We start from the raw sequence: 27508 nt of genomic DNA, 5'->3' as shown, positions 1-27508 counted from the left end.
CGCTTTGATTAAAGTCTACTTTGGTCTTAAATGTCAAATCTTGTTCAATCAGATCATACAATTTAATATTAGGTACAGTAAAATGTTGCCTCAAAGAGTAACTGCATGAACCTGATTAAGCAGGCGTTAGACTCTTATTCCCACCTTCCTAATAATTGAGAGGATCTAGATCTAGCTGCCTGTATTATTGAAATCCTCAGGAACTTGGAGATTGGCGATTATATGCTATTTTTTGTAATTTTCTAGAGATTGGAGCCAACACCATGATCCAATATTCTACTTTTATGTGACATGAATTTTATAAAATATGGAATACCCCCTTTCTGACCAGGTAATTTTTAGTTTTTACACTTTTGCTTTTTCTTCTCTGCTTCCAAAAGCCATAACTTTTTTGTTTTCCCATTGACGTAGACATATTAGGGCTTGCTTTATGATGAGTATTGAATGACATCTAATCATTGCATTCACTAGAAAACAGAAGAAACAGATTCAACTGGGCTGAAATTGGGAAAAACAAATACAATTCAGAAATTATCTTTTTGGGTTTTGTTTCTATATTGTTTGAAAAAAAATTACTTGCGAACATCTGACTCCAAGTCATTGTGATTATGGCGATACCAAATTTGGATAATTTTTTTTTAAATGGTGGAAACAGACAAGAAATTTGCAAACAAAAAAAAAGTGACTTTTCTAATTCCTTGTTTTAATTTTTTGGTTAATGGAGTCGTGTTGTGTAAGGATTTTTTTTTATGTTGGGCAATCTGACATAATCATCTATGCGACATTGGGCTAAATACCACATTTTGACTGACTATTTTTGCATTTTAATGAAAAAAGGAAAACCCTCAATTTTTCCATTATGGTGTTTACCGATTGAGCTAATTAATTTTGCATGTTTATAGGTTGTATTTTTACATACGAATCAATGCAATATATATAGATAATGATAATAATAATTATTATTATTATTTGAAATGGGGTTTCATTTCATCTGTTTAGCAGTAAAAATTAGGACAGAGGTGTATTACACAAAATGTTTCCAGTTGTTTGTGATGTATGAAGAATAAAGAAAAAGGCTGGTATTAAGGTGCTGTTACTCTACTATTTCGCAGAAATATCAATTACCAATCACATTGAGTGACTATAAAGCAGCAGAACCTTCCCATCCTCGCATATCAAATTGTAAATTGCAAAAATTTTTGGGGACATGAAAATTGCTAAAATTCTTGGGGACCTGTAAATTTACGGAAACTCAACTCTGTGGATCAATCCACTCATCCCTAGTCACATAGCAGATGATAGCTCATTTTGGAGCTTCACTTAAATGTCAAGGAAATAATCCCATCTTCTCACATAATCTTAGAAATGGGAACAGAATAAATACAGAAGGGACTGGACGAGCAGCGCTCAGGGGCCCAATTACACATGGACAGAATTTAGCCATACAGTATTAACAAAAAAGATGTGTTGAATATTCCAAAAAAACAGATGAATTTCTGTGCTGATTTATCTGGATGATATTATAGTCGGTTTTGAAGGAGAACAGGATAAAACAGGAATGAAACAAATTTTGAATCAGAATTTTGAAACCGATGATCTTGCAAATCTAAACCATTACCTGGAAATTCAGATAGAGTCGGGAATAAAGCAGATTTCATCTGAATGTAAAGCACAAAATATAAGATATAAGATACTAAATGGAAGTATCGAAGAAAACCTGGTGCTTGAGGAAAATCATCATCCAAAATAATAATGACAGAGTACAGTAAGACAAAAAGGAATATTTCAAGAATTTAGATATTGTTAACCGTGCTGTTCACACCTCTAGGACATCAAGGCAAAGAGATACATATGCAAATACATATAGAAAGAAAGCAGCCCAAGACAAAAAACACCCCTGATGTGTATTACTAATGAGACTAAAATTAAAGAGAAAAATGTCTCTGCGCTACATAGTGTGTGTATATGAGCGGTAAATAGTCCTATAAGATACCATCCACACTAATCCCCATCAATTGTACAAATGCCGGCTAGATAAACTGAATTGTCAGTCACACAGAGCAAATTGCAATAAAAAAGGATATAATCAAAGCAATAAGCACATATAGTTAAACATCATACACCATGCAATAAAAATGTGTTATTCAGTAGCTGAAATTGTTAAAGCGAACACCACGGTTGGCAGACACAGTTTGTTATTTACCGAGACCATTGGTTAATGAAGGAATATTTCAACCCATCACCACTGCTAGAAGACTGGCATGACAGAATAGGAGGATGGAAATTGTCTATTGAAGAAGACATCAACTCTAATGACATCTACTGGAAGGAGCAATATTAAAAGTCAATATAGACCCCATAATGAGCCTTCACACATGACTTATGATGAAAGACAAACCAAAGACTCAATTTGCTGAAACAGTGTTTGGAGGTTTTGCCCCTCCTCAGCGCAGAACATGAGATCTGATTAGACTGCATAAGAGGCCACTGACGAAAGGAAGGTGAAGTAGGTATAAAAGTAGAGTAGAAACACTCTTCAGACACAAATTCAGTAATGCATACAACGTACTGAATAGTTTACAAAATCCACAGTTTTCTGTACGGCTTTTCTAATATCTGCATTTCTCAGACTGTATATAATAGGATTGATCAAAGGTGTGAACACAGTATATAGCAGAGATAGGATCTTACTTTTAGTAAGTGTTCGGCCTTTTGTTGGGACTATATAAACTATGAATATTGTCCAGTAATATATGGAGACCACAGTGAGGTGGGAGCTATAGGTGGAGAAGGCTTTCTGTCTACCGGTACTGGATGAGATCTTCAAGACTGTTAAAACTATATTAGTATAAGACATTACAATGATTGTGGTGGGAATTATTAATATTGGAATACTCAGTAAATAAATCTCTAGGTGAACTACAAATGTGTCAGAACAGGAAAGTTCTATCAAAGGAACAATATCACAGAATAAATGGTCAATGATATTATGTTCACAAAAATCAAGCTTTGCTGTTTCTATAATGTAAATTAAAATGAAAAACCACCCAAACATCCAACAGATGACAGTCAGTATGATGCAATGTCCACCCGTCATTATAGAGGTATAATGTAGGGGATTACAGATGGCCACGTATCTGTCATAAGACATCACTGTCAGAAGAAGACATTCTAAAGTTTCTGAGGCACCAAAAACATAGAGTTGAAAAATGCAGTTATTAAAAGTAATGGTTCCACCATTGTTCAGTAGGATATGGAGCATGTTGGGGACAATGTCTGTGGGTAGGATTATGTCACTGATGGACAGTTGTGAGATGAAGAAGTACATTGGAGTGTGGAGGTTCTTGCTGGTGGACACCAGGGAGATGATCAGGAGATTCCCACATATTGTCCCACAGTAAATGACGAAGAGAAGACAGAACAGTAAAATTCTTATACGTTGACTGACTTGAAATCCTAAGAGAAAAAATTCTGTGATCACAGTCAGATTGTTTTCCTGTGATTAGAACAAAAAGCTGTGAGTCTACTTTGTGTCATTTATATGGAGCCTCTGAAATAAGAAACTGATCCAATAGACTTACAGACGTAGACAAATGTAACTGTGCAAATAACTCACCATACTGATAACTTCTCACTTACACATGCTGTATTTCCCATATTTCTCAGGAACATTCACCCCGTAACTGTGCATTGTTATACATTACTACATCTATTGGCAAAGTGTCACTTGTAAATATAAGAATGTAAAACTATCATCTTTTAATAACATACATTTAATTACTATATTTCAGAATTTTAATAATAATTTTTCTGTACTAAATAATTTAATTTAAGATACTAACACCAGATATTTCTTTGCCCCTGTAATTCATTTTGAAATCAATATTTCTCCCCTTCCCTTCAGTTCTCTGGGGGTTTAATGATGATGTCAGGCAGCAGCGTGGTCCATGTCCAGAGTCAAGTGAGGCTCCTTGATGCTTCCTTGGATATTTATGCAGGATCAGAAGACAAGGTACAGTGTAGAACAACTCCCAGCAGTTATTACTGCTACAAACTTACGAGTCTCTATTGCTCTTGTCTTTGGGGAAAAACTAAAGAAAAATAAAAAAAAAAATATTTCAATGTCAATTAATTTACTTTTAAGAATAAATGATACAAAGTTTAACTATAAGTGACATCATTGTGGAGTTGGAAAGTTTCACAGTTAAGGAAAAAAGAAAAACAGGTTAGTAAGAGAATATAAAATACATTATACATAGACTGTTCTATTTAGAAGTAACATAGTTACAATATATATATATGTACTCTAAATATGTTGATTAGTGATGGGCGAACACTAAAATACTCGATCCGAGCAATGAGCCTAATGCCAGTCTATGTGTATCTATTTAGAGTCTCGTGCTTGGGTGCAAGGAAGTCACAGGAGACACAGGTTTAGTTAGGACTTGCTTGTATTATTTCATACAAGTATGCCACAGAGAAACAGGTTTTACATAATTGCAGGTACAGAGGTCCAGAGGCTGGAGACACGGCGGGCGACACAGCAGCCCAGAGTAAACCTGAAGTTCAGCATTAAGCACAAAACAGGTTCAGAATATCTCTGTTACTTCCCTGGTAATTGTTGTTTAACATGCAGCAGAGTTCCAGTGTCCACAAGTCTTCCAGAGATCCACAGTAGGAGATGGCTGAATTACTAAGTCCAAGACTTTCAGGAGCAGGTCACAGGCTGACTGCAGACATGATTCAGAAGCACTGATTGAACAGCTGAGGCTGCTTATAAAGGCAAGAGGCAGAGAACAGAGCAGAAACATAGAAGCTACAAACTCCATACTGACTCAGGGCAAAGTAGCTGCAGGCAAGACAAAGCAAAATGGCCGACGGAAAAACCAGGTTACAATAACAGAAAATCACAGCAGATATAGCAAAGAGACTGAGAGCCTTACACTATGCTAAACCCGAGTATTTCTACTGTGATCCCCCGGGGGTCCTTTTAAGGTCTAAAAACATCAAAAAATGATGGAAACACTGCTCAAATGACACAGAAACATCATGGGGATCACCCCTGGAAGCATTCCTGACTCCTAGGTCACAGCTGTAAGCATTGTTGTCAGAGTTTCACACCATTTTTAGGCGCACCAACAAACATACAAAAACTAAACCAAAATGGATTTTGCTGTGATATATGTTAAGGTACATCCTTTCCAGGCTAATGACTTGTATATGTGTCCTGCATTTTAAACTGCGCAAGCCCGGCCATAACTCCACCCTCTCCTCCCTAGGAGATTACTATGGGCAGCGGACATGTTGAAACACTACGTCCACTGCTCACGTTGTGCAGAAAATCACCACTGTCCGACGGTATGCTTTGTGACGGCCCCGTACCGACGTAAGTGTGAGAGAAGCCTTAGAGGTTATGTTTCGCTGTTTTCACTTGGTGGTGTACAGAAGTCTTGCCCAATCCAGACCTTGTTCATTTTTATGAGTCAGCCAGTCAGCATTTTCAGTTGACAGGCAGATGCGCTTATCTGTTATAATTCCACCAGAGGCACTAAAAACCCACTCTGACAGAACACTAGCAGCAGGGCAGGCCAGGACCTTCAAGGTGTAGAGAGCCAGCTCAAGCCACATGTCCAGCTTGGATACCCAATAATTAAAAGGCACAGAGGAATCCCGGAGGACGTTTGTACAATATGCAAGGTACTCCCTCAGCATCTTCCCAAACATTGCACTTCTTGTGACAGCACCCCTTGCCTCTGTGCTTGCACGATGGGAGGGTCTGAGAACACTGTCCCAGAACTTTTCCATTGTTCCCCTGCCTGAGCTGGATTGTATTTCAGTCTCTGTCACTTGGACTCCTTGGTTGTACAGCAAATTCTGACGTCTGCTGCCAGTGTTCTCACATGGAAATTTCCTAAGTAATTCCGCTACAAGGACCCTCTGGTACGGCAACATTTTACTACACCTCTCTGCCTTTGGTAGAAGAGATTGAATGTTCTCCTTGTAGCATGGCTCTAGAAGTCTCACAAACCAGTAATGAGTGTAATCAAAAAAATTTTGAAAGCAAGGGTCACTTGAAATGCAGTGCAACATAAAGTCAGCCATGCGTGCCAGACAGTTAACAGGCAAGACTTCCGTGTCCTCACCAACAGGACAACTTACCATGCTATCCTCCTCCTCATCCTCATCTTCCTCCTCCCTGTCCTCAGGCCATGCCATCCCCACTAAACAGATGGTATGACAGCTTTTCTTGTAGCACCGTCTATAACACATGAAAGTAGCTCCTGTTTTTCCTCCTCATCATCCTCCTCATTCCCTACCAATCCCCATTGGGAAGACATGAGGAGGGGCTGAGTGTAATCCCCTTGTATGATTCTTTGATCCATGTCCTCATGCTCTGCCTGCAATGCATCCTCTTTAATTGTGAGCAGAGAGGATTTCAGAATGCTGAAAAGTGGGATGGCAACACTAATTATGGCGTCATCACCGCTCACCATGTTGGTACAGTACTCAAAGTTTTGCAGGATGGTACATATGTCTGACATCCATGTTCACTCCTGAGGTCTTATGTGTGGAGTCTGAAGTAAATATTGATGGCCTTGATGATGTTGGTAGTCAACAACTGCCCTCTTCTGCTCACAAATCCTTTCCAACATGCAACGCGTGGGGACATCACACACCAGTCGATGAGCAGGAAGTTGCAAACGCTGCTAAAGCACGGCAGGCAAGGCTGAAGCTGTAGCTGACTTTCCAAAATGGACAGAAAGATGGCGTATTTTGAACCATGAGGTTAAGCACATGGGCCAGGCAAGGTATGTGAGTGAGCTCACCTTGCCTCAGAGCCACCACCAGGTTCCTGCCATTGTTACACACGACCATGCCTGGCTGTAGGTCAGCGGCGTCATCCAACTATCTGACTGCTCTTTCAGCTCTGTCCACAACTCTTCTGCATTGTGCGGTTTGTCACCTATGCAGATTCGCTTCAGCACAGCCTGTTGCGGCTTGGCTGAGGCAGTGTTGCAGTGCTTCCAGCTTCTGACTGATGTGTTGATTTCAGAGATGGAGGCTGAAGTGGAGGAGTAGGTGCAGGAGCTGTACACTGTTGGGGCAACCCTGATTGATGTAGGGCCTGCAATCCTCGGCTTGGGGAGGATGTGTTCCATCCCAAGGTCTGACTGGGTCCCGGCTTCCACTATTTCAACCCACAAGCACTTGTCCATGTGTCTGTGGTTAGGTGGACATTCCCAGTAACAGCATTGTTGAGGGCATGGGTAATGTGGGACACAGGCTGGTGTAATGCACGTATGGCACACTTGGAGAAATAGCGGCGTCTGGGGACCGAGTACTTTGGGACAGCTGCCACCGTCAAGTTGCGGAAAGCTTGTATCTCAATTAGCCAAAAAGGCAACATTTCGAGCACAAGCAGAAGAGAAATGTTAGAATTTAGGACTGTGACCTGTGGGGCATTGGCTGGGTAATTCCGCTTGCATTCCAATGATTGGGGTATGGATAACTGAAGGCTGTGCTGGGACAAGGACCTGGACGGGCTTGATGATGATGCTGCTAGACTGTGGGCAACAACAGATGCAGGGCTAGAGGCATCTTCACATGCAAGGTGGACTGGGTATTGGCTTCTATGCAAAACAGTGGAATGAGGAGTGGTGTCACCTGCACACAGTGTTCCAGGAGCCTGGGGTTAAGCCCACAATGTTGGGTGCTTTGCTGCCATGTGCTTGATCATGCTGGTGGTGGTCAGGCTGGTAGTCTGCTGAAGCGGGCATGGCAGGTGCTGCAAATGGCCTGTTTGTGGTTATCGGCAGAGTTTTTAAAAAATAACCAGACTTGAGAAGATCTAACAGTTGGAATGGCAACTTCCTTCATGTTGGTGTTATGGGGAATGAATGCACGCCTTCTGTCTGTGGCCACCACACTGCTTCTTCCTGCCTGTTGGGGTGATATGCCTCCTTCCCCAAGTGTGCTGCTGTCCTAGCTCTGCATGTCCTCCTGCCAGGTTGGGTCAGTCACTATGTCATCCACTACTTCGTCTTCCACATCTGCACCTGGCTCCTCCAACTGACTTTCTGGCAATTGTGTCTCATCATTGTCCTCCTCTTGTGACACTTTCCCATCATCGCCTTTTTGTGACCGTGGCTGTTCAAAGCTTTGAGAATCTCTACATGAGATCTCATCTGGCCCCTCTTTAAGTTGACTGGCCGAGAGTCTAGAATCTTGAAAGGGAAAACTGAACAGCTCTTTGGAGTGTCCAAGTGTTTGATCAGTTGTCTCAGGGCACTTGGCATGGTGGGAGGAAGGAGTATCAGGCTGAGGAATATCCAGTCCACACTCACGGCTACTTAGACTTGACCATGTGGAAGACATTGTGGTGGTGGTGGCTAAGTTACTGGAAGCATTATCCGTTATCCAACCAACAACCATTTAACACTGCTCTGGCTTCAATAGTGGTGTGCTGCGGTCACCTATAAACTGGGACAGGAAAGTCGAGAGAGAAGATGTGGTTCTTTGGTGTGGCCCACTTTCAGGTTGGCAACGTCCTAGTCCTCTGCATGCACCATTACCATCAGATTTGGTTTCCATAGCAATGTGTTCAGATTTATATGTGATTGGTTGTTTGTCTGACATTGTGATTTTTTGTAAAATTTCTTGTTGTATTTTTTTCTTTTTATGTGTCTTACGCTAATACTGTATTTGATTATATAGTGGGAATAAGGAGTTTGGAAAAATAATTGCTTATTATGTGTATATTTGTATTAAAGTAAAGTGTGCAGTACATTGTGAGTTATTGGTGTGCATGTGCCATCACACTATATAAGGCTGCCATTTTATGTTTTGTATATGCTTGACAAAGACCTATTATGGTTGAAATGTTGCATGATGGCAGAATAAAGCTTTTTTTATCTTTTATAATCTGGATGGGATGCTGTTCCTTTTTTTTACTGGACTTTGACTTCTCTCCAATAGGGTCATTGGATTGGAACGTGCATTCCTGCGCTGAAGTTCTCTCGGCTACAATTTATTTCTGTTTGAACTCTTTCCTTTGCGTCCTTTGGTCCACATTGAGTGTGATACACACAATGGGCTCGATTCTATAAAGTTCGTTTCTTTTTTTTCCGCATGCGAGTTTCATCTCGCATGCGAGCTGTTCTCGCTTGCTCGCGTGATTCTTAGAAGCTTGCGAGTTTAATTCCCTTGTTCGAATGGTTGCGGAAGTCGTTGCGAGATTTTGAAACTCGCTTGCGGAAATCGGTGCTTTTCATGCGAGTTTGCGAGTTCCGATGCGGATTTACGTCACAAACTTGCGTATTTTTCTGTGCAGGAAGCTGCTGGAGTCTCGTGTGTGGACAGGAAGTGCGCCCCTGCGGGAACAGCTTTACACTTGTGCATGCGCATCACACATCTGGTTTGATAGGAGAGAGAGAGAGATAGGTAGGAGATAGAGATAGAGATAGGTAGGAGTGATAGGAGAGAGATAGGGGAGTGAGGTTAGGTTTATAGTGCTCCTGCCCGCAGCTGTTGCCTGTGTATTAGCTGCAGCAATCAGTCACCTTTTGGCATGTCTTCCCACAGACATAATACACACAGAGAGCGCTCACATGCTGCAGGGAGACAGACTCAGCATGGGCACGGCAGTTCACGCCGCCGTAGTATCTCCAGGCATATAAGACACAGTGGAAGTAGCAGGAGACAGGAGTCACATGTCAGTTTGCCTAGCAACTCAAGCTCACGGAGCCACAGTCCTAGGCCCTCCACAAGCAGGGCAAGCACCAGCAGGGTACAGCATTCCTCTAGTCAGGCCAGTGGTGAAGTGCAGGCTGCTGGAGATCAAACACTGCATACTGACAGACCTGTCATGAGGCCAGAATCCTGCGCTTCCACTCCTTTGAGCCACTCATCACCTGCAAGCCATCAGTCTGAGGAGCTAGGTTCCAATTCCCCAGAGGAAAGCATGGAGGTTCGTTCAGCTGAAGAGCGAAGTGGTTCTATTCAAAAATACACCCGTTTTTCTCAGATCGAGAATCTTGTTTTGGCACAAAAAATTACGGAGCATTTCGATAAATTAATGGGAAGGCTGTCAAACCGGACTGAAATGTCCGTGAAAGCAAACCTCTGGGGTGATGTTGTCGATGCCGTAAATTCCGTTGGGAGGCAAAGAAGGAGTGTTGCGAAATGTAAAAAGAGATACCAAGATCTAAAAACACAGGTCCGTAAAAAGGTCTCAGATCTACGGAAGTACAGGTGAGCAAAGTTCACTTCAGTTGCTTAATGCGGATGTTCCGGCCAACAAACCAAATACTCGGTTCCCCTCCCCCAGCTGCGGGGCATCCCCTTAAGGGGTCATTGTGCAGGAGTATATGGACGCAGAACGTCCATAGACTCCTGTGAGGTGACGTCACCAGGGGATGCTGCACTTGGAGCATAGGCCCCGGGGGCTTAGGGCCGTGGGGCATCCCAAAAGGGGATACCCTGCGGCAGGGGTGGGTTTTTTATTTTGGATTTTTGGGTGGATCTTCCGCTGCAATGATCATGGTTATTCCTTCCTGCTGTTTGGTTATTCATTTTTCTAAATTTTTACGCTACCACAGTTGTTGCACTAAAAATGCTGGCTGCAGGGGTGCACCGTGCCTTGCAGATGCCAGTGGCAAGGAAAAGGAAGGTGTCCAATTTTTTTTCCGGGGGGGGAAGCCCAGGCTTAGAGGCTGTCATGGGCCCCATAATTCCTAATGGCAGCCCTGCCTGCGACCATGGCACACACACACACGTGCAGATATATCTGTCACCAACTGTCATAACTGGTGCTGGCTGCTCCACGTTCTAAATGCGAGCGTACATGCTGTTCTATATTCTTACCTTTGCATTACAGCACCGGCACTGGTGGAGGTTGCCCTCGGCGGTTGCTTTTGACCGACGCAGAGAAGCTCATTGAGGGCCTAATAAATCCGGCGACCTTGATTGGTCTTCCGCACACCATAGACACCGATGGTCCTGATGTTGCAGTTGCAGGTATGCTGTGCCCCACTGATCATCCTTTTAATCAATTATGCCATTGCAGTTATCCATATGCAGGAACATGATACATTTCTGATGATGTAAGACAGGCTGCTACTCGGCCAGAGTATGGCTTTTTTACCATGGCGCTTGGCCACTTTAGCTCTCCTTTCACACAGTGGACTGTTCGTTCCACATGGGCGCAACCTTGACACCCATAACCTGCCCCTGCAGTAGAGGCACTTGCAAATATTCTCAAGTCCGCAGCAGATGCAAGCACAGCAGACAATGCACCACTTACCTGGTGAGCGAGTCTACGCCGCTTGGCAACATCACAAGTGTTTTCCCGTGGCGTACCATGCGCACGACAGACTAGAGGGAGGGCCTGGGTGGGGGAATACCTCCTAGGCTGTCCCTCTACTCAGATGTCATTGTATTACGTTAGAGGAACCCACTGGCAGAGGCGCCGCCCAGCGCATACTCTGGCGGCGGGAAAGTGGTCTCTGTGCTTGCAGCCATGGCGGCAGGGCGAGAAAGTTGGGGCACTGCCACAGACGCTGCCTCTACTGCCCTGTATGCTGCTGGTGCTGGATGACAGCATTCTTTTTAACCGTTGTCGTTTTTTTTGCATAGGTCCGGTGCAGGAACATGTACAGGACAGTAACACGCCTTCAGAGTTGGACATTCCACCAGAACTGTCGTCCCAGCAGGACGAACGGGAAATTATTCTGCCCGTGGAGTTCATAGATGGGGACCAATGTGAGGTGCAGCGTCTGAATGAAGAACCTATTGCTGCACCCACCACATCCACCCCTGTAAGTAACACACGTAGGGGTGCGGTTGGCAGAAACCGAGCTGACCGTAGTGCTGGCCCCCCACCTAGTTTGCAAATGCAGTCGAGCTGTCGTTTCTACAGGATGCAACAGCAGCACCGCAAAATGTTGCAGCGGCAGCTTAACGGTATCCGGCAACAACAGATCGCTACGAACCTGCAGCTAACCCAATTGAACGAGCATTTTGGAACCTTGAACAGTTTGATTGGCCTTTTTTTGGCCGATCAAGCAAGCCGTTCTGGCCAGCAGTAAGTGCAGCTTGGAACTGGTTACCCCTACTTTTTTCTAAAGATAATTATGTTAACTGCTGCTGCATACTGTGCTTTTGGTGTCTTGGACGTCTTGTTTAATTGTTTGTGTTATGATTCATGCATGTCTCTGTTTTGTGTTTAAAACATGCATTTTTTTCAAGTAATTGTTTGCGCACAAAATGCCATTTCACAATGTTGTGAACCTCAACTTGGGGTAGTTATGCCTTAAAACATTAAAGTATCTCTGTGAGGTCCATATTAAATCCTGTAATGGTCTGGTCTTTCTAATCCCCAACTCAGGCAGCAGCATGGCCCGGTGCACCCCTGGTCATACTTCAAATTACAAATGGTAACGTGCAAATAGTGTGGGCAGTAACTCTGTCCACACATCTGACATCCACATTGTTCCTAAATTGCTGACCAAGATTAAACACTAGGAAGTTGTTAAACAGACATTACACTTTTTTTTTTCAACTGCAGTTGCTTATTTTTGAAAAAACAAAAAAAAAAAACACTGCTGCAGCACATAAACGTTTGGAAGGTGGGCTGTAATTCTGATGTGCAGAGCATTAACACTGTTATTTATCTTTAACTGACACATGTACATGTTTAGAAGTGGATCACCATTGGCCAATGTGATCGGATACTTTGCTCAGGGATAAACAAGGCATAAGAATTAATTTTTGGGGCCGTTTTTATACAAAAAAAAGATACTTAATAAGCAAAGAACCGATTGATCAGTTGTGCTCTTACAGAATTTCCCTGGTCATTGGCTGGTCCATCATACTGCAAGGCATGGATGTTCTCCACCATGCCCTCTTCCTCAGCAATGTAGTCCTGAACCCTGTGCTTAATTGCCAGATTGTGCAGCACCACACAGGCTCCTACAATGTCAACTACCTTGGGAGGTCTGTATTGTAAATAGCCACCGGACTTATCAAGGCACCGGAACCGTATTTTTAGTAGTCCAAAAGCCCGTTCCACCACTGCTCTGGTCTTCTTGTGGGCCCTGTTATATGTGGTTTGCGCTGCCGTGTCCTCACGCAGCATTGGCGTCATCAGCCACGGTAAGCAGGGATAACCAGAATCACCTAGAAACATATCAGGTTGTTAGCAACATTGTTTAGCACAATCGGAGAACACCACATGAATAACTTACCAAGCAGCCATCCTTCAGGGAGATTGCCATCCTCAAACTTGGTATATAGGCCAGAGTTCCGCAGAATGTGGCTGTCGTGACAGGATCCTGGGAACCCTGCCACTAGGCTCATGATCTGCAGATCAGGCCCAGCGACCATTTGAATGTTCATCGAATGGCCCATCTTCCTGTTACGGTAGATGTGTTCCTCCTCCACTGGTGGAATAAAATTGACGTGCGTACAGTCTATTGCCCCGAGGACATTGGGCATTTGTGCGATTTTATACCACTTAGTTTTCATGTGGCTAACCTCTTGCTCAGATGTGGGGAAGTACACAACTGTGGGCAGAATGCGTCGCATCCCCTTCAGAAAGTCGTCCAATGCCCGACACATTGCCGGCTGTGACATGCCCATGCACAATGCTCCCAGCCGCTGGAACGACCCATTGGCCAAAAACTGAATGCTTGCCACCATCTTAAGCATCCCAGGTAAGGCATGATTACGAGCGGTGATTGGCTCCAGGTCCTGTTGGAGAAGGCCATATAGGTAGGTGAGGGCACTGCGGTTGAGTCGGGTCAGCTCATATATGCTCCTCTCCGATAAATTAGCGATGTCCAACCTATCCCGATATATTCTGGGTCGGGGTACCGGCCGTGTTCTGGCATTTTCAGCCAGAATGCGCTCAAAATCCACACAAACAGCTAGAAAAGGCTCCATGATGCTCCTGAGGTAACTAGTTCTCTCCACAAACAACCAACTGTAATTTTCTCCCACATAACTGTCGAGATTTGCTCGCCAGAGAGAGGGGAGTTTGGTTATAGGATCGCACTAGAATTTCTCGAATTCGCATAGCCATTGTGAGTTTTTCTCGCATGCGAGTTTTTTTGCGAGTTTGCACTCGCACTTGCGAGTTTTTTTCGCAAAAACTCGGCAAAATCGAGAATGACTGTATAGGATCGCACCTACATTGTTTTCAGAGCGAGAATTACATTTTAACGCTAAAAACAGGCGAGTTTCCCATTTTCGAACTTTATAGAATCGAGCTCATGGTCACCAAACAGAACATTGAGTATCTGTAGCCCTACACACAGGTCCACTCACTGATTCCAAGATTATAGACACCTGTTATGTTAGTTAGTGAACGTACCTTGATTTAGCATGTCCCTTTTGTTACATTATTTTCAAGGGTACAATCATTTTTGTCCAGGCCTATTTCATGAGTTTACATTTTTTTTAATTTTGTGGATGCATGGTTGAACAGCAATGTCTGACTTTAATTTGTTCATTGTCATAGAACTTTTATTTATTCTTACTTTTGTCAGATTCAAGTTATTTCTGTGACCATTGTGGGTTTTTCTATCATTAAATGAGGGGTACCAACACTTTTGACCACATGTTTAGATAACAAGGCTCTGTTTATTTAACCAATAGAAAATTATTTTGTTTTTTCATCACCTTTATGATACATGACAAGAGCAGACCCAGGGAAATTACTGGTAAATAGTGATTTTGCGTATCTCTGCAGGTTTTGCGCAAGCTGCACAACTGCTAGATAAATATATTCTACTTATTTAACCAATAGATTTTTTTTTTTCATATCACCTTTATTACACACGGCAACAGCAGACTCAGAGAAATTAACGCTAAATAATGACATTTGCATATCTCTGCAGGCTTTTCACCAGTTGCATAAGTAATAGATAAATATAAGCTATTTCAGCAATAGATGAGAAACATTATTTATCAATTAGCTTTAAAAAAATATGTTTAGTATATGCTGGCACTGAGGACTAGGGTTGAGCGACCTTTACTTTTATAAGATTGGGTCAGGTTTCACGAAACCCGACTTTTTCAAAAGTCGGGTCGAGTGAAATCGGCCGATCCTATTAAAAAGTCGGGGTCGGCCGAAACTCGAAACCCAATGCAGTGCATTGGGTTTCCAATGGTTTCCAGGGTCTGAAGGAGCGGAAACTCTCCTTCAGGCCCTGGGATCCATATTTAAGTGTAAAATAAAGAATTAAAATAAAAAATATCGCTATGCTTACCCTCTGATGGGCCCTGGTACTAACCGGGAACCTTCCTTCCTTAGAATCAGCCTTCCAGGACCTAGCGGTGATGTCGCGGTGACGTCGCGGCTTGTGATTGGTCGCGCGGCCGCCCATGTGACCGCTGCGTGACCAATCACAAGCCGCGACGTCACCGTGACGTGACCGAAGGTCCTGGAAGGGCTGATTCTTAGGAAGGAAGGCTGTCGGAAAGAAGCAGGGCGTGTCCGAGGGTGAGTATATACCTAATAGGAATATACTCACCCTCGGCTTCATTCCGGCAGCCTTCCTTCCTAAGAATCAGTCATTCCAGGACCTACGGTGACGTCACGGTGACGTCGCGGCTTGGGATTGGTCGCGCGAGCGGTCACATGGGCGGCCGCGCGACCAATCACAAGCCGCGACGTCACCGCGACGTCACCGAAGGTCCTGGAAGGGCTGATTCTTAGGAAGGAAGGCTGCCGGAAAGAAGCAGGGCGTGTCCGAGGGTGAGTATATACCTAATAGGAATATACTCACCCTCGGCTTCGTTCCGGCAGCCTTCCTTTCTAAGAATCAGCCCTTCCAGGACCTACGGTGACGTCACGGTGACGTCGCGGCTTGTGATTGGTCGCGCAGCGGTCACATGGGCGGCCGCGCGACCAATCACAAGCCGCGACGTCACCGCGACGTCACCGCAAGGTCCTGGAAGGCTGATTCTAAGGAATGAAGGTTCCCGGTTAGTACCAGGGCCCGTCAGAGGGTAAGTATAGCGATATTTTTTATTTTAATTCTTTATTTTACACTTAAATTTGAATTCTGATACCAATTCCCGATATCTTAAACATATCGGGAATCGGTATCGGAATTCCGATTCCAGATTCAGAAGATCGCCGACTTCATGGCCGACCCCACACAGGGGTCGGGTCGGGTTTCATGAAACCCGACTTTGCCAAAAGTCGGCGACTTCTGAAAATTGCCGACCCGTTTCGCTCAACCCTACTGAGGACTATTAATTAGCTGAAAAAAAAAATGTTAGCTATACACAGGAATATTATGTAGCTCCAAAAATATTTGTTTAGTATATGCTGGTAGTGAGTAATGTTATTTGGCTCTAAAAATAGCTGTTTACTATTCTGTATTATGGTACAAAATATGAAACCCTGCCTCTCTCCCAAATCTTACAGTCTGTTTCTACATTATACAACACAATGCAAAGTAGCAGAGATCTACAGCATGTTCTTGCAATTATAAGACCCACGTGCCTGCATTTCCTACTCCCTTTTATTAAATCTCTCCCTACGCTGACTCTACCTAAAAGAGAACTAATCTTCACTCTTAGTAGCTCTTAATTGAGCTTTCTGTAATCACAAACTCTCCCTATATGCTGCATTCAGTCTCCCTAAGCTCACACTACGTTGTTTCCGGCTGTAATATGTACAAAATGACACCAGTACGGAGTAAACATAAACTAAAATGCTGTAGGGCCAGACAATCACAGTCATTCCACAGCAAAGATGGTAAGCAAGCCTAACATATTCATTGGCTGTAACTAAAGTTCCAAACATTCTGGGCGGGTCACTCGAATATACCGAGGCGAATAGCTAATTACTCACAGAGTAACAAATAGCCAAAATAGCGTACTATTCATGCGAATAACGAATAGTGTTGAATGTATTTTCTCATCAATATGAAAAACAACACCATCGCCTAGTCTTCCCAATCTGCTACTGGGGTGTTGTGATCCTAATGGCAGAGGATCTCAGGGTCTTCAGCAAAGTCTGCAAACATAAAAACTAGCTCTTAGGGAGGTGGTAACTGAGCTGACCACATACCTGATCCTAGCCCACAACTAATAGCAGCCGGGGAACGTACCTACGTTGGTTCTAGACGTCTCGCGCCAGCCGGAGATCTAACTAACCCTTTCAGAGAAAATACAGACCTCACTTGCCTCCAGAGAAAGTTACCCCAAAGTAGATACAGGCCCCCAACAAATAATAACGGTGAGGTAAGAGGAAAGGACAAACGTAAGTATGAACTAGATTCAGCAAAGAGAGGCCCACTAAATAATAGCAGAAATATAGAAAGCGGACTTATGTGGTCAGCGAAAAACCCTACAAAAATATCCACGCTGAATATCCAAGAACCCCCGTACCGACTAACGGTATGGGGGGAGAATATCAGCCCCCTTAGAGCTTCCAGCAAAATCAGGAATCACATTATGAACAAGCTGCACAAAAAACAGAATAATACAAATAACAAAGAAAACAAGAAAGCAGGACTTAGCTTATGTTGCAAAAATCAGGACCAGTAGACAAGAGCAACCAGACAAGGACTGATTACATTGATGCCAGGCAATGGACTAAGACTCCAGGAAGTTTAAATAGAAACACCCAGAGTCTTAACGAACCAGGTGACTACCAACCTGGGGAAAGAGAATCCAAGAGCCATACCGCTAGTGACCACAAGAGGGAGCCAAAAGGTATAGTTCATAACACTGGGGTGCAAAAGTCATTGGAGATGCATGATGTGGAGGCACAGCATTGTTAATTAACTAGATGACTATTTTTAGCAAACCTAGAAGAATAGACTGTTATCTGTATGTTGACTTTTGAATTGTGTGCGAGTAACCAATAGTGGTGAAAGTACTCTCTCATCACTAGTTACAGACAGTATGCACACTGATCAGCCATAGTAAAAAGCAGATAAAGAGAACATCAGTAATGATCTGCTGACAAATGGTTGTATTCAGGGCTGGCTTTAAGGTAGGAAAACTAGGTATTTTCCTAGGGCCCCATTCACCAAGGGATCTTTTATTTTCCTTGCTTTTGCACTATGCATGTATCACAAGTAATTTGCACAATACAAACTTGATCAGAGGGAATTAAGATGGAGAAAGTGAGGGCAGTCCTCCAATTAGAGTGCTGTGAGTGAGTCATGTGACCCTCTTCTGCAGTCCTTGGAGGTGAGGGGGACGACAGAACACTCCCCAATCCTGGCTCAGCGCGATCTTCTTCACAGCTCCCTCCAGAGAAGTCACCAGCTGTAGCAGCAACCGGGACAACTCAGATTTCTGCTTCTGACTGGGAGGAACATTACACAGCGGAGGAGGAACAGCCGCCAGGACTAGAGGACGCAACAGTATGTAAACAGCACAGCAAACAAGCCGGAAGTAACAGGCTAATAGGAAAAGACAGTAGAACACAGGCAAAGGTGCTGGATCACAAGAAAGATGGACACAAGGAGTGACAGACAGATAACAGAGAACACTAGACCACAGGCACAAGGGGTGGATGACAAGCAAACGACAGAGCACAAGCACAAGGGTTGGGAGGCAGACAACAGAGGAAAATAGCTCACAGAATGTAACAGATGACAAGGGATGCTAATACACAGAGTGAGAAGCAAATGAGATCACGAACAACTTAATAACTTGAGATTACCCATTTACGAGTCTGTTTAACCCCTTCCCGACCTGTGACACAGCGCATGCGTCATGAAAGTCGGTGCCAATCCGACCTGTGAAGCATATGCTGTGTCACAGAATGATCGCGTCCCTGCAGATCGGGTGAAAGGGTTAACTCCTATTTCGCCCTATCTGCAGGGACAGGGGGAGTGGTATTTCAGCCCAGGGGGGGTGGCTTCACCCCCCCGTGGCTACGATCGCTCTGATTGGCTGTTGAAAGTGAAACAGCCAATCAGAGCGATTTGTAATATTTCACCTATGAAAATGGTGAAATATTACAATCCAGCCATGGCCGATGCTGCAATAGCATCTGCCATGGCTGGAGACCCCGATCTGCCCCCACCCCACCCCACCGATCGCCTCCCCAGTCGTCCTTTTTGCCCCGATCTCCTGTCCGCTCCCCTCCTCCCTCCTGTCGGCTCCCCCGGTCCTCCTGTCCGCTCCCCAGGTCCTCCGATCCCCCCCCCGTGTTCCGATCCCACCCCCCATACTTACCTAGCTCCGATGTCCCTCCCAGTGTCCGGCCGTCTTCTTCATGGGCGCCGCTATCTTGGAAAATGGTGGGCGCATGCGCAGTGCGTCCGCCGAATCTGCCAGCCGGCAGATTCGTTCCTGCACATTTTGGTCGCTGTGATAAGTTCTATCACAGCGATCAAAATAAAAAAAATAGTAAATAAATCCCCCCCTTTATCACCCCCATAGGTAGGGACAATAATAAAATACAGAAAATATAATTATTTTTGTTTTTCCATTAGGGTTAGGGGTAGGGTTAGGGTTAGGGGTAGGGTTAGGGGTAGGGTTGCACTTAGGGTTGCACTTAGGGTTGCACTTAGGGTTAGGGTTGCACTTAAGGTTGCACTTAGGGTTGCACTTAGGGCTAGGGTTGCACTTAGGGTTGCACTTAGGGTTGCACTTAGGGTTAGGGTTGCACTTAGGGTTGCACTTAGGGTTAGGGTTGCACTTAGGGTTAGGGTTGCACTTAGTGTTGCACTTAGGGTTGCACTTAGGGTTAGGGTTGCACTTAGGGTTGCACTTAGGGCTAGGGTTGCACTTAGGGTTAGGGTTGCACTTAGGGTTGCACTTAGGGTTAGGGTTGCACTTAGGGTTGCACTTAGGGCTAGGGTTGCACTTAGGGCTAGGGTTGCACTTAGGGTTGCACTTAGGGCTAGGGTTGCACTTAGGGTTGCACTTAGGGCTAGGGATGCACTTAGGGCTAGGGTTGCACTTAGGGCTAGGGTTGCACTTAGGGCTAGGGTTGCACTTAGGGCTAGGGTTAGAATTAGGGTTAGGGTTAGAATTAGGGTTAGAATTAGGGTTGCAATTAGGGTTAGAGTTGGAATTAGGGTTAGAATTAGGCTATGTGCACACGGTGCGGATTTGGCTGCGGATCCGCAGGGGATTGGTATCAGTTTTCCATCACGTTTACAGTACCACGTAAACCTATGGAAAACCAAATCCGCTGTGCCCATGGTGTGGAAAATACAGCGCAGAAAAGCTGCGTTGTATTTTCCGCAGCATGTCAATTCTTTGTGCGGATTCCACAGCGTTTTACACCTGCTCCATAATAAGAATCCGCAAGTGAAATCCACACAAAAAACACTGGAAATCCGCGGTAAATCCGCAGGTAAAGCGCAGTGCATTTTACCTGCAGATTTTTCAAAAACTGTTCGGAAAAATCCACACAAATCCGCAAGGTGAGCACATAGCCTTAGGGTTAGGGTTGGAATTAGGGGTAAGACTAGGGTTAGGGGTGTGTTGGGGTTAGGGTTGTGGTTATGGTTGGGATTAGAGTTAGGGGTGTGTTGGGGTTAGTGTTGGAGTTAGAATTGAGGGGTTTCCACTTTTTAGGCACATCAGGGGGTCTCCAAACGCGCCACGGTGCCACCATTGATTCCAGCCAATCTTGCGTTGAAAAAGTCAAATGGTGCTCTCTCCCTTCCGAGCCCCGACGTGTGCCCAAACAGTGGTTTACCCCCACACATGGGGTACCAGCGTACTCAGGAGAAACTGATCAACAACTTTTGGGGTCCAATTTCTCCTGTAACCCTTGGGAAAATAAAAAATTGCGGGCTAAAAAATTATTTTTGAGGAAAGAAAAATGATTTTTCATTTTCTCGGCTCTGCGTTATAAACTTCTGTGAAACACTTGGGGGTTCAAAGTGCTCACCACACATCTAGATAAGTTCCCTTGGGGGTCTAGTTTCCAAAATGGGGTCACTTGTGGGGGGTTTCTACTGTTTAGGCACATCAGGGGCTCTGCAAACGCAACGTGACGCCCGCAGAGCATTCCATCAAAGTCTGCATTTCAAAACATCACTACTTCACTTCCAAGCCCCGGCATGTGCCCAAACAGTGGTTTACCCCCACGTATGGGGTATCAGCATACTCAGGAGAAACTGGACAACAACTCTTGGGGTCAAATTTCTCCTGATACCCTTGGGAAAATAAAAAATTCTGGGCTAAAAAATTATTTTTGAGGAAAGAAAACGTATTTATTATTTTCATGGCTCTGCGTTATAAACTTCTGTGAAGCACTTGGGGGTTCAAAGTGCTCACCACACATCTAGATAAGTTCCTTTCGGGGTCTAGTTTCCAAAATGGGGTCACTTGTGGGGGGTTTATACTGTTTAGGCACATCAGGGGCTCTGCAAACGCAACGTGATGCCCGCAGAGCATTCCATCAAAGTCTGCATTTCAAAACGTCACTACTTCACTTCCGAGCTCCGGCATGTGCCCTAACAGTGGTTTACCCCCACATATGGGGTATCACCGTACTCAGGAGAAACTGGACAACAACTATTGGGGTCAAATTTCTCCTGTTACCCTTGGGAAAATAAAAAATTCAGGGCTAAAATAAATTTTTTGAGGAAAGAAAATGTATTTATTATTTTCACGGCTCTGCGTTATAAACTTCTGTGAAGCACTTAGGGGTTCAAAGTGCTCACCACACATCTAGATAAGTTCCTTTGGGGGTCTAGTTTCCAAAATGGGGTGACTTGTGGGGGGTTTATACTGTTTAGGCACATCAGGGGCTCTGCAAACGCAACGTGACGCCCGCAGAGCATTCCATCAAAGTCTGCATTTTAAAACGTCACTACTTCCCTTCCGAACCCCGACGTGTGCCCAAACAGTGGTTTACCCCCACATATGGGGTATCAGCGTACTCAGGAGAAACTGGACAACAACAATTGCAGTCAAATTTCCCCTGTTACCCTTGGGAAAATAAAAAATTCAGGGCTAAAAAAAATTTTTGAGAAAAGAAAAATTATTTTTTATTTTCATGGCTCTGCGTTATAAACTTCTGTGAAGCACTTGGGGGTTCAAAGTGCTCACCACACATCTAGATTAGTTCCTTGGGAGGTCTACATATGGGGTATCATCGTACTCAGGACAAACTGGACAACAACATTTGGGGTCCAATTTCTCCTGTTACCCTTGGGAAAATAAAACATTCTGGGCTAAAAATCATTTTTGAGGAAAGAAAAATTATTTTTTATTTTCACGGCTCTGTGTTATAAACTTCTGTGAAGCACTTGTTGGTTTAAAATGCTCACTATGCATCTAGATAAGTTTCTTGGGGGGTCTAGTTTCCAAAATGGGGTCACTTGTGGGGGAGCTCCAATGTTTAGGCACACAGGGGCTCTCCAAACGCGACATGGTGTCCGCTAACGATGGAGATAATTTTTCATTCAAAAAGTCAAATGGCGCTCCTTCCCTTCCGAGCATTAGCATGTGCCCAAACAGTGGTTTACCCCCACATGTGAGGTATCAGTGTACTCAGGAGAAATTGCCCAACAAATTTTAGGATCCATTTTATCCTGTTGCTTATGTGAAAATTAAAAAATTGAGGCTAAAATAATTTTTTTGTGAAAAAAAAGTACTTTTTCATTTTTACGGATCAATTTGTGAAGCACCTGAGGGTTTAAAGTGCTCACTATTAGTGTTGAGCATTCCGATACCGCAAGTATCGGGTATCGGCCGATACTTGCGGGTATCGGAATTCCGATACCGAGATCCGATACTTTTGTGGTATCGGGTATCGGTATCGAAACAACATTAATGTAAAAATGTGTAAAAGAGAGAATTAAAATAAAAAATATTGCTATACTCACCTCTCCGACGCAGCCTGGACCTTACCGAGGGAAGCGGCAGCGTTTTTTGTTTAAAATTTGCACGTTTACTTCCTTACGTGAAGTCCCGGCTTGTGATTGGTCGCGTGCCGCCCATGTGGCGGCGACGCAACCAATCACAGCAAGCCGTGACGTAATTTCAGGTCATTCAGTATTTTAAAATTACGCTCCGGCTTTGTGATTGGTTGCGTCGCAGTCACATGGGCGACGCAACCAATCACAGCAAGCCGTGACGTAATTTCAGGTCCTTAAGGATTTTAAAATTACGTCCCGGCTTTGTGATTGGTTGCGTCGCAGTCACATGGGCGACGCAACCAATCACAAGCCGTGACGTCACGGGAGGCTGGACACGCGCGCATTTTAAAATGCGCGCGTGTCCAGCCTCCCGTGACGTCCCGGCTTGTGATTGGTTGCATCGCGGTCAACCAATCACAAGCCGGGAGGCTGGACACGCGCGCATTTTAAAATGCGCGCGTGTCCAGCCTCCCGTGACGTCCCGGCTTGTGATTGGTTGCGTCGCGGTCAACCAATCACAAGCCGGGAGGCTGGACACGCGCGCATTTTAAAATGCGCGCGTGTCCAGCCTCCCGTGACGTCACGGCTTGTGATTGGTTGCATCGCGGTCACATGGGCGGCACGCAACCAATCACAAGCCGTGATGTAATTTTAAAATGCGCGCATTTCCTGCCTCCCGTGACGTCACGGCTTGTGATTGGTCGCGTCGCCCATGTGACCGCGACGCGACCAATCACAAGCCGGAACGTAATTTTAAAATCCTGAATGCCTAGAATTAGGCATTCAGGACCTGAAAATTACGTCACGGCTTGCTGTGATTGGTAGCGTCGCGGCCACATGGGTGGCACGCGACCAATCACAAGCCATGACGTCACGGAAGGAAGTAAACGCGCGCATTTTAAGCAAAGAACGCTGCCGGTTCCCTCGGTGAGGTCCAGGCTGCGTCGGAAAGGTGAGTATAGCAATATTTTTTATTTTAATTCTTTCTTTTACACATTAATATGGATCCCAGGGCCTGAAGGAGAGTTTCCTCTCCTTCAGACCCTGGGAACCATCAGGGATACCGTCCGATACTTGAGTCCCATTGACTTGTATTGGTATCGGGTATCGGTATCGGATTAGATCCGATACTTTGCCGGTATCGGCCGATACTTTCCGATACCGATACTTTCAAGTATCGGACGGTATCGCTCAACACTAACCGTTACGCTTTTGGTAAAATTGATAAGTCAGTTTTACTCTTCGGGTTAGTACGATTACAGCGATACCTCATTTATGTCATTTTTTATGTTTTTGTGCTTTTATACAATAAAAATATCAAGGCAAAGTATCAGAAGAAACCACCAGGTGGCACTTCCCAGTGGTTTATGCTGCCTTGACAGTGAGAACCCGGGGCCTCAGACAGCCTGTGACAGCTTTACTCACAGCGCCCGAGAACTGGGCAAGAAAACACCAATACAGCAGAGCTGGAGTGAGCGAACGCCTGATGGTGAGTGTACTGACAAGACCTGGCAAGGGGCAGGGTTTAGCTTCCTGTAGATGGAGTATGCAGGACACTACAGGGCAGAGGAGAAGAGAAAGGGAGTAACCGGACACTAAGGAAAGGATGGGGCAACAGAGGGAGATGCAATCCAAGACAAGCCAAGGTCAGTAAATGAGAGAGGTAATGTGGTACACAAGGAGCAGGGTAATCAAGAATAGTCAGGGATGTGGCAAGAGTCAGAAAACCGGAGAAGCAGATACACAGTACAGAATCAAAAAGGCAAAATCACACCGGGGAACAGAACAGAACTGAGTCAGAACCATACAAACAAGCTAGATAACAGGCACAAGTCACAAGCATTCAGGGGTCAACACACTGAGCAAATAGCAAAAGTATAACTGACAGAGACTGGGCTTCCCAGGGCTGTAAGAAGCTCCCCTAACCAAAGAGAGGACAATAATAAGCCCCAGGTGTGCAGGTAAAACCCTGCACTGGGATCATGACAGTACCCCCCTCTCAACGATGGGCCTCTGGACCCCCAGGCTTCCCTGGGTACCTGGCATGGAAAGCCTGAACCAGGCGATCCGCATGAACCGAGTGAGCAGAAACCCATGAACGATCTTCCGGTCCATATCCCTTCCAGTGGACCAGGTACTGCAAGGAACGGTGCACTCGCCGAGGGTCCACAATATGTCCGACCTCATACTCCCAGTAACCCTCCACTAACACTGTAGGAACAACAGACTCCGAGTCCTCCTTGACAGTTCCCATGGGTTTCAACAAGGATTTATGGAACACATTAGATATTTTTAAGGATGCAGGAATACGCAACCTATATGCCACTGGATTGACTATCTCCACAATCTCGTACGGACCGATGAACCTCGGTCCCAATTTAGCTGATGGTACCTTCAAGTTGATGTTACGTGTGGAAAGCCAAACTTTCTCCCCCACCTAAAACATGTGTCCCAGGGCTTTCTTCCTGTCCACAAAATATTTATAGCTCCCCTGGGCCCGAGAGATATTATGCTGGACTTCAGCCCAGATATTTTTGAACAGATCCCTCCACACCTGGACAGCCGGAATCCAACCGAGAAAACTCCCCAAAATGGGGATAAAACCCATAATTGATCAGAAATGGGGACATGTTGGTGGATTGACTCACCCGGTTGTTAAAAACAAATTCCACCAACGGTAACGCATCACATCAATCCTCCTGTTTGGTGGATGGCAGACACCTGAGAATATGTTCCAGGGATTGATTGGTGCGTTCCATCTGACCATTGCTTTCCGGGTGATACACCGACGAGAAGGAGAGAAGGAGAGTGAGATGACCAATTTCTTACAGAGTGCCCTCCAAAATTTGGTCACAAACTGCACCCCTCTGTCAGACACAACATTCAGGGGTACCCTATGCAAACGGACCACATGCAGCACAAACAACCTTGACAACGTTTCTGCTGAGGGTAATGCTGCCAAGGGAATGAAATGGGCCTGTTTGGAAAACCTCTAAACCACCACCCAGATTGCGGTATTTCCCCTGGAAGGTGGAAGACCGGTAATAAAGTCCATGGAGAGATAAGTCCATGGCCTATCAGGAACAGATAAAGGTATGAATTCCCCAGCCGGCCGCTATGCGAGCTTTTGGAATGGGAACAAACACCACAAGCAGAAATGAATCTCTTAACATCAGAACCAAGTGAAGGCCACCAAAACACCCTGGCTACTGCCTCTCTAGTGGCCGTGATACCGAGATGAGCACTCAGCCTAGACCCATGAAATTCTAGGCCGCAATAAATCTGGAACAAACAATTTATCCCCTGGTCTAGCCGCCAGAGCTAGGAACTGAGCCCTCAAAATTTCTTTTTCCAACTCTGAGTAGATCCCCGCTACTACCACCACCGGGCGAAGAATGGAGGACGGCGGTTCGGGGGGAGACACCGGGTCAAAACTTCTGGACAGGGCATCCGCTTTTACATTTTTGGACCCTGGTCGAAAAGTAGTGGAAAAATTAAACAGAAACAGAACTGAGTCAGAACCATACAAGCAAGCTAGATAACAGGCACAAGGCACAACCATACAGGGTTCAACACATTGAGCCAATAGCAATAGTATAACTGACAGAGATTGGAGCTTCCCAATAATAAGCCACAGGTGTGCAGGTAAAACCCTGCACTGGGATCGTGACAAAAAACTATTTTATATAAAAATTATTATTTTTGTATTGCTGTATTCTGAGGGCTATAACTTTTTTGTGTTGTTGCTGATATTGCTGTGTGGTTGCTCATTTTTTGCAGAACAAGATGACGTTTTCAGTGGTGCTATGCTTGTTTTTATCTGTCTTTTTGATTGCGTGTTATTTCACTTTTGTTCAGCGGTATGATGATAAAACATTTTTTTTTGCCTTGATTTTTTTTTCACGGTGTTCATTGAAGGGGTTAACTAGTGGGAAAGTTTTATAGGTCGGGTTGCTAAAGATGTGGTGATACTAAACATGTGTACTTTTATTGTTTTTTTATTTACATAAAAAATGTATTTATTGGAACAATATTCATTTTTGTTTCTTTATTTAAGATTTTTTGTTTTAAATATTTTTACACAGTGTAATATTTATTTATACTTTTTTACATTGTCCCAGGGTGGGACATCATTATATAGTGTCAGATCGCTGATCTGACACTTTGCAGAGCACTGTGTCAGATTAGCGATCTGACAGGCAGTGCAGGACTCCTGTCGGCAAGCCACCTCAATGGAGGACCCGGAAGGACCACGTGGCCATCTTGGATCCGGGGGCCTGCAGGGAGGAGACAGGAGGAGACCCTCGGAACAACGCAATCACATCCTGTTGTACTGAGGGTGTCAGGGAAGCAAGGAGGGAGCCTCCTCCCTGCTCGATGCTTCCCTATGCCACTGGAATGCTGTGATCTTGTTTGATCTGGGCTGAGTGTAATCACCCAGTATGATTCCTTTATCCATGTCCTTATGCTCTGCCTGCAGTGCATCCTCTTTAACTGTGAGAAGAGAGGTTTTACAGAATGCAGATAAGTGATATGGAAATGCTAATTATGGCATAATTGCAGCTCACCATCTTGGTACAATCCTAAAAGTTTTTGAGGATAGTAAGTATGTCTGACATCCATGTCCACTCCTGAGGTCTTATGTGGAG

At 44.6% G+C, this 27508-nt stretch overlaps 2 protein-coding genes across 2 annotated transcripts; one reads left to right on the top strand and one right to left on the bottom strand.

Annotated features, from left to right (window-relative positions):
* Positions 1–451: 451 nt before the first annotated feature.
* On the bottom strand, positions 452–3657 carry LOC143774701 (olfactory receptor 1496-like). Its single transcript, XM_077262465.1, has 4 exons — positions 3640–3657; positions 2570–3496; positions 1619–1658; positions 452–498 (listed from the first exon to the last, which is right to left on the bottom strand). The coding sequence occupies exons 1-4, from the start codon at positions 3655–3657 to the stop codon at positions 452–454; spliced, it is 1032 nt and encodes a 343-aa protein (XP_077118580.1).
* Positions 3658–9416: 5759 nt separating this feature from the next.
* LOC143774203 (uncharacterized) lies at positions 9417–12413 on the top strand. Its single transcript, XM_077261579.1, has 3 exons — positions 9417–10251; positions 10877–11016; positions 11635–12413. The coding sequence occupies exons 1-3, from the start codon at positions 9569–9571 to the stop codon at positions 12084–12086; spliced, it is 1275 nt and encodes a 424-aa protein (XP_077117694.1). The 5' UTR covers positions 9417–9568; the 3' UTR covers positions 12087–12413.
* Positions 12414–27508: the final 15095 nt, after the last annotated feature.

Source organism: Ranitomeya variabilis, chromosome 5 (genome assembly GCF_051348905.1).
Source record: "Ranitomeya variabilis isolate aRanVar5 chromosome 5, aRanVar5.hap1, whole genome shotgun sequence".
NCBI classification, from domain to species: Eukaryota; Metazoa; Chordata; class Amphibia; order Anura; family Dendrobatidae; genus Ranitomeya; species Ranitomeya variabilis.
This window is presented reverse-complemented; position numbering and strand designations above follow the sequence as displayed.

Coding starts and splice junctions, on each gene's coding strand:
- LOC143774701 (XM_077262465.1), bottom strand. Junction 1,659..2,569: donor TGGATTTTGTAAACTATTCA/GTACGTTGTATG, acceptor CTTTACATTCAG/ATGAAATCTGCTTTATTCCC. Junction 499..1,618: donor GACTCTATCTGAATTTCCAG/GTAATGGTTTAG, acceptor TCCCAATTTCAG/CCCAGTTGAATCTGTTTCTT.
- LOC143774203 (XM_077261579.1), top strand. CDS start 9,569: ATGTCTTCCCACAGACATAATACACACAGAGAGCGCTCACATGCTGCA. Junction 10,252..10,876: donor TCAGATCTACGGAAGTACAG/GTGAGCAAAGTT, acceptor TTTGCATTACAG/CACCGGCACTGGTGGAGGTT. Junction 11,017..11,634: donor TCCTGATGTTGCAGTTGCAG/GTATGCTGTGCC, acceptor TTTTTTGCATAG/GTCCGGTGCAGGAACATGTA.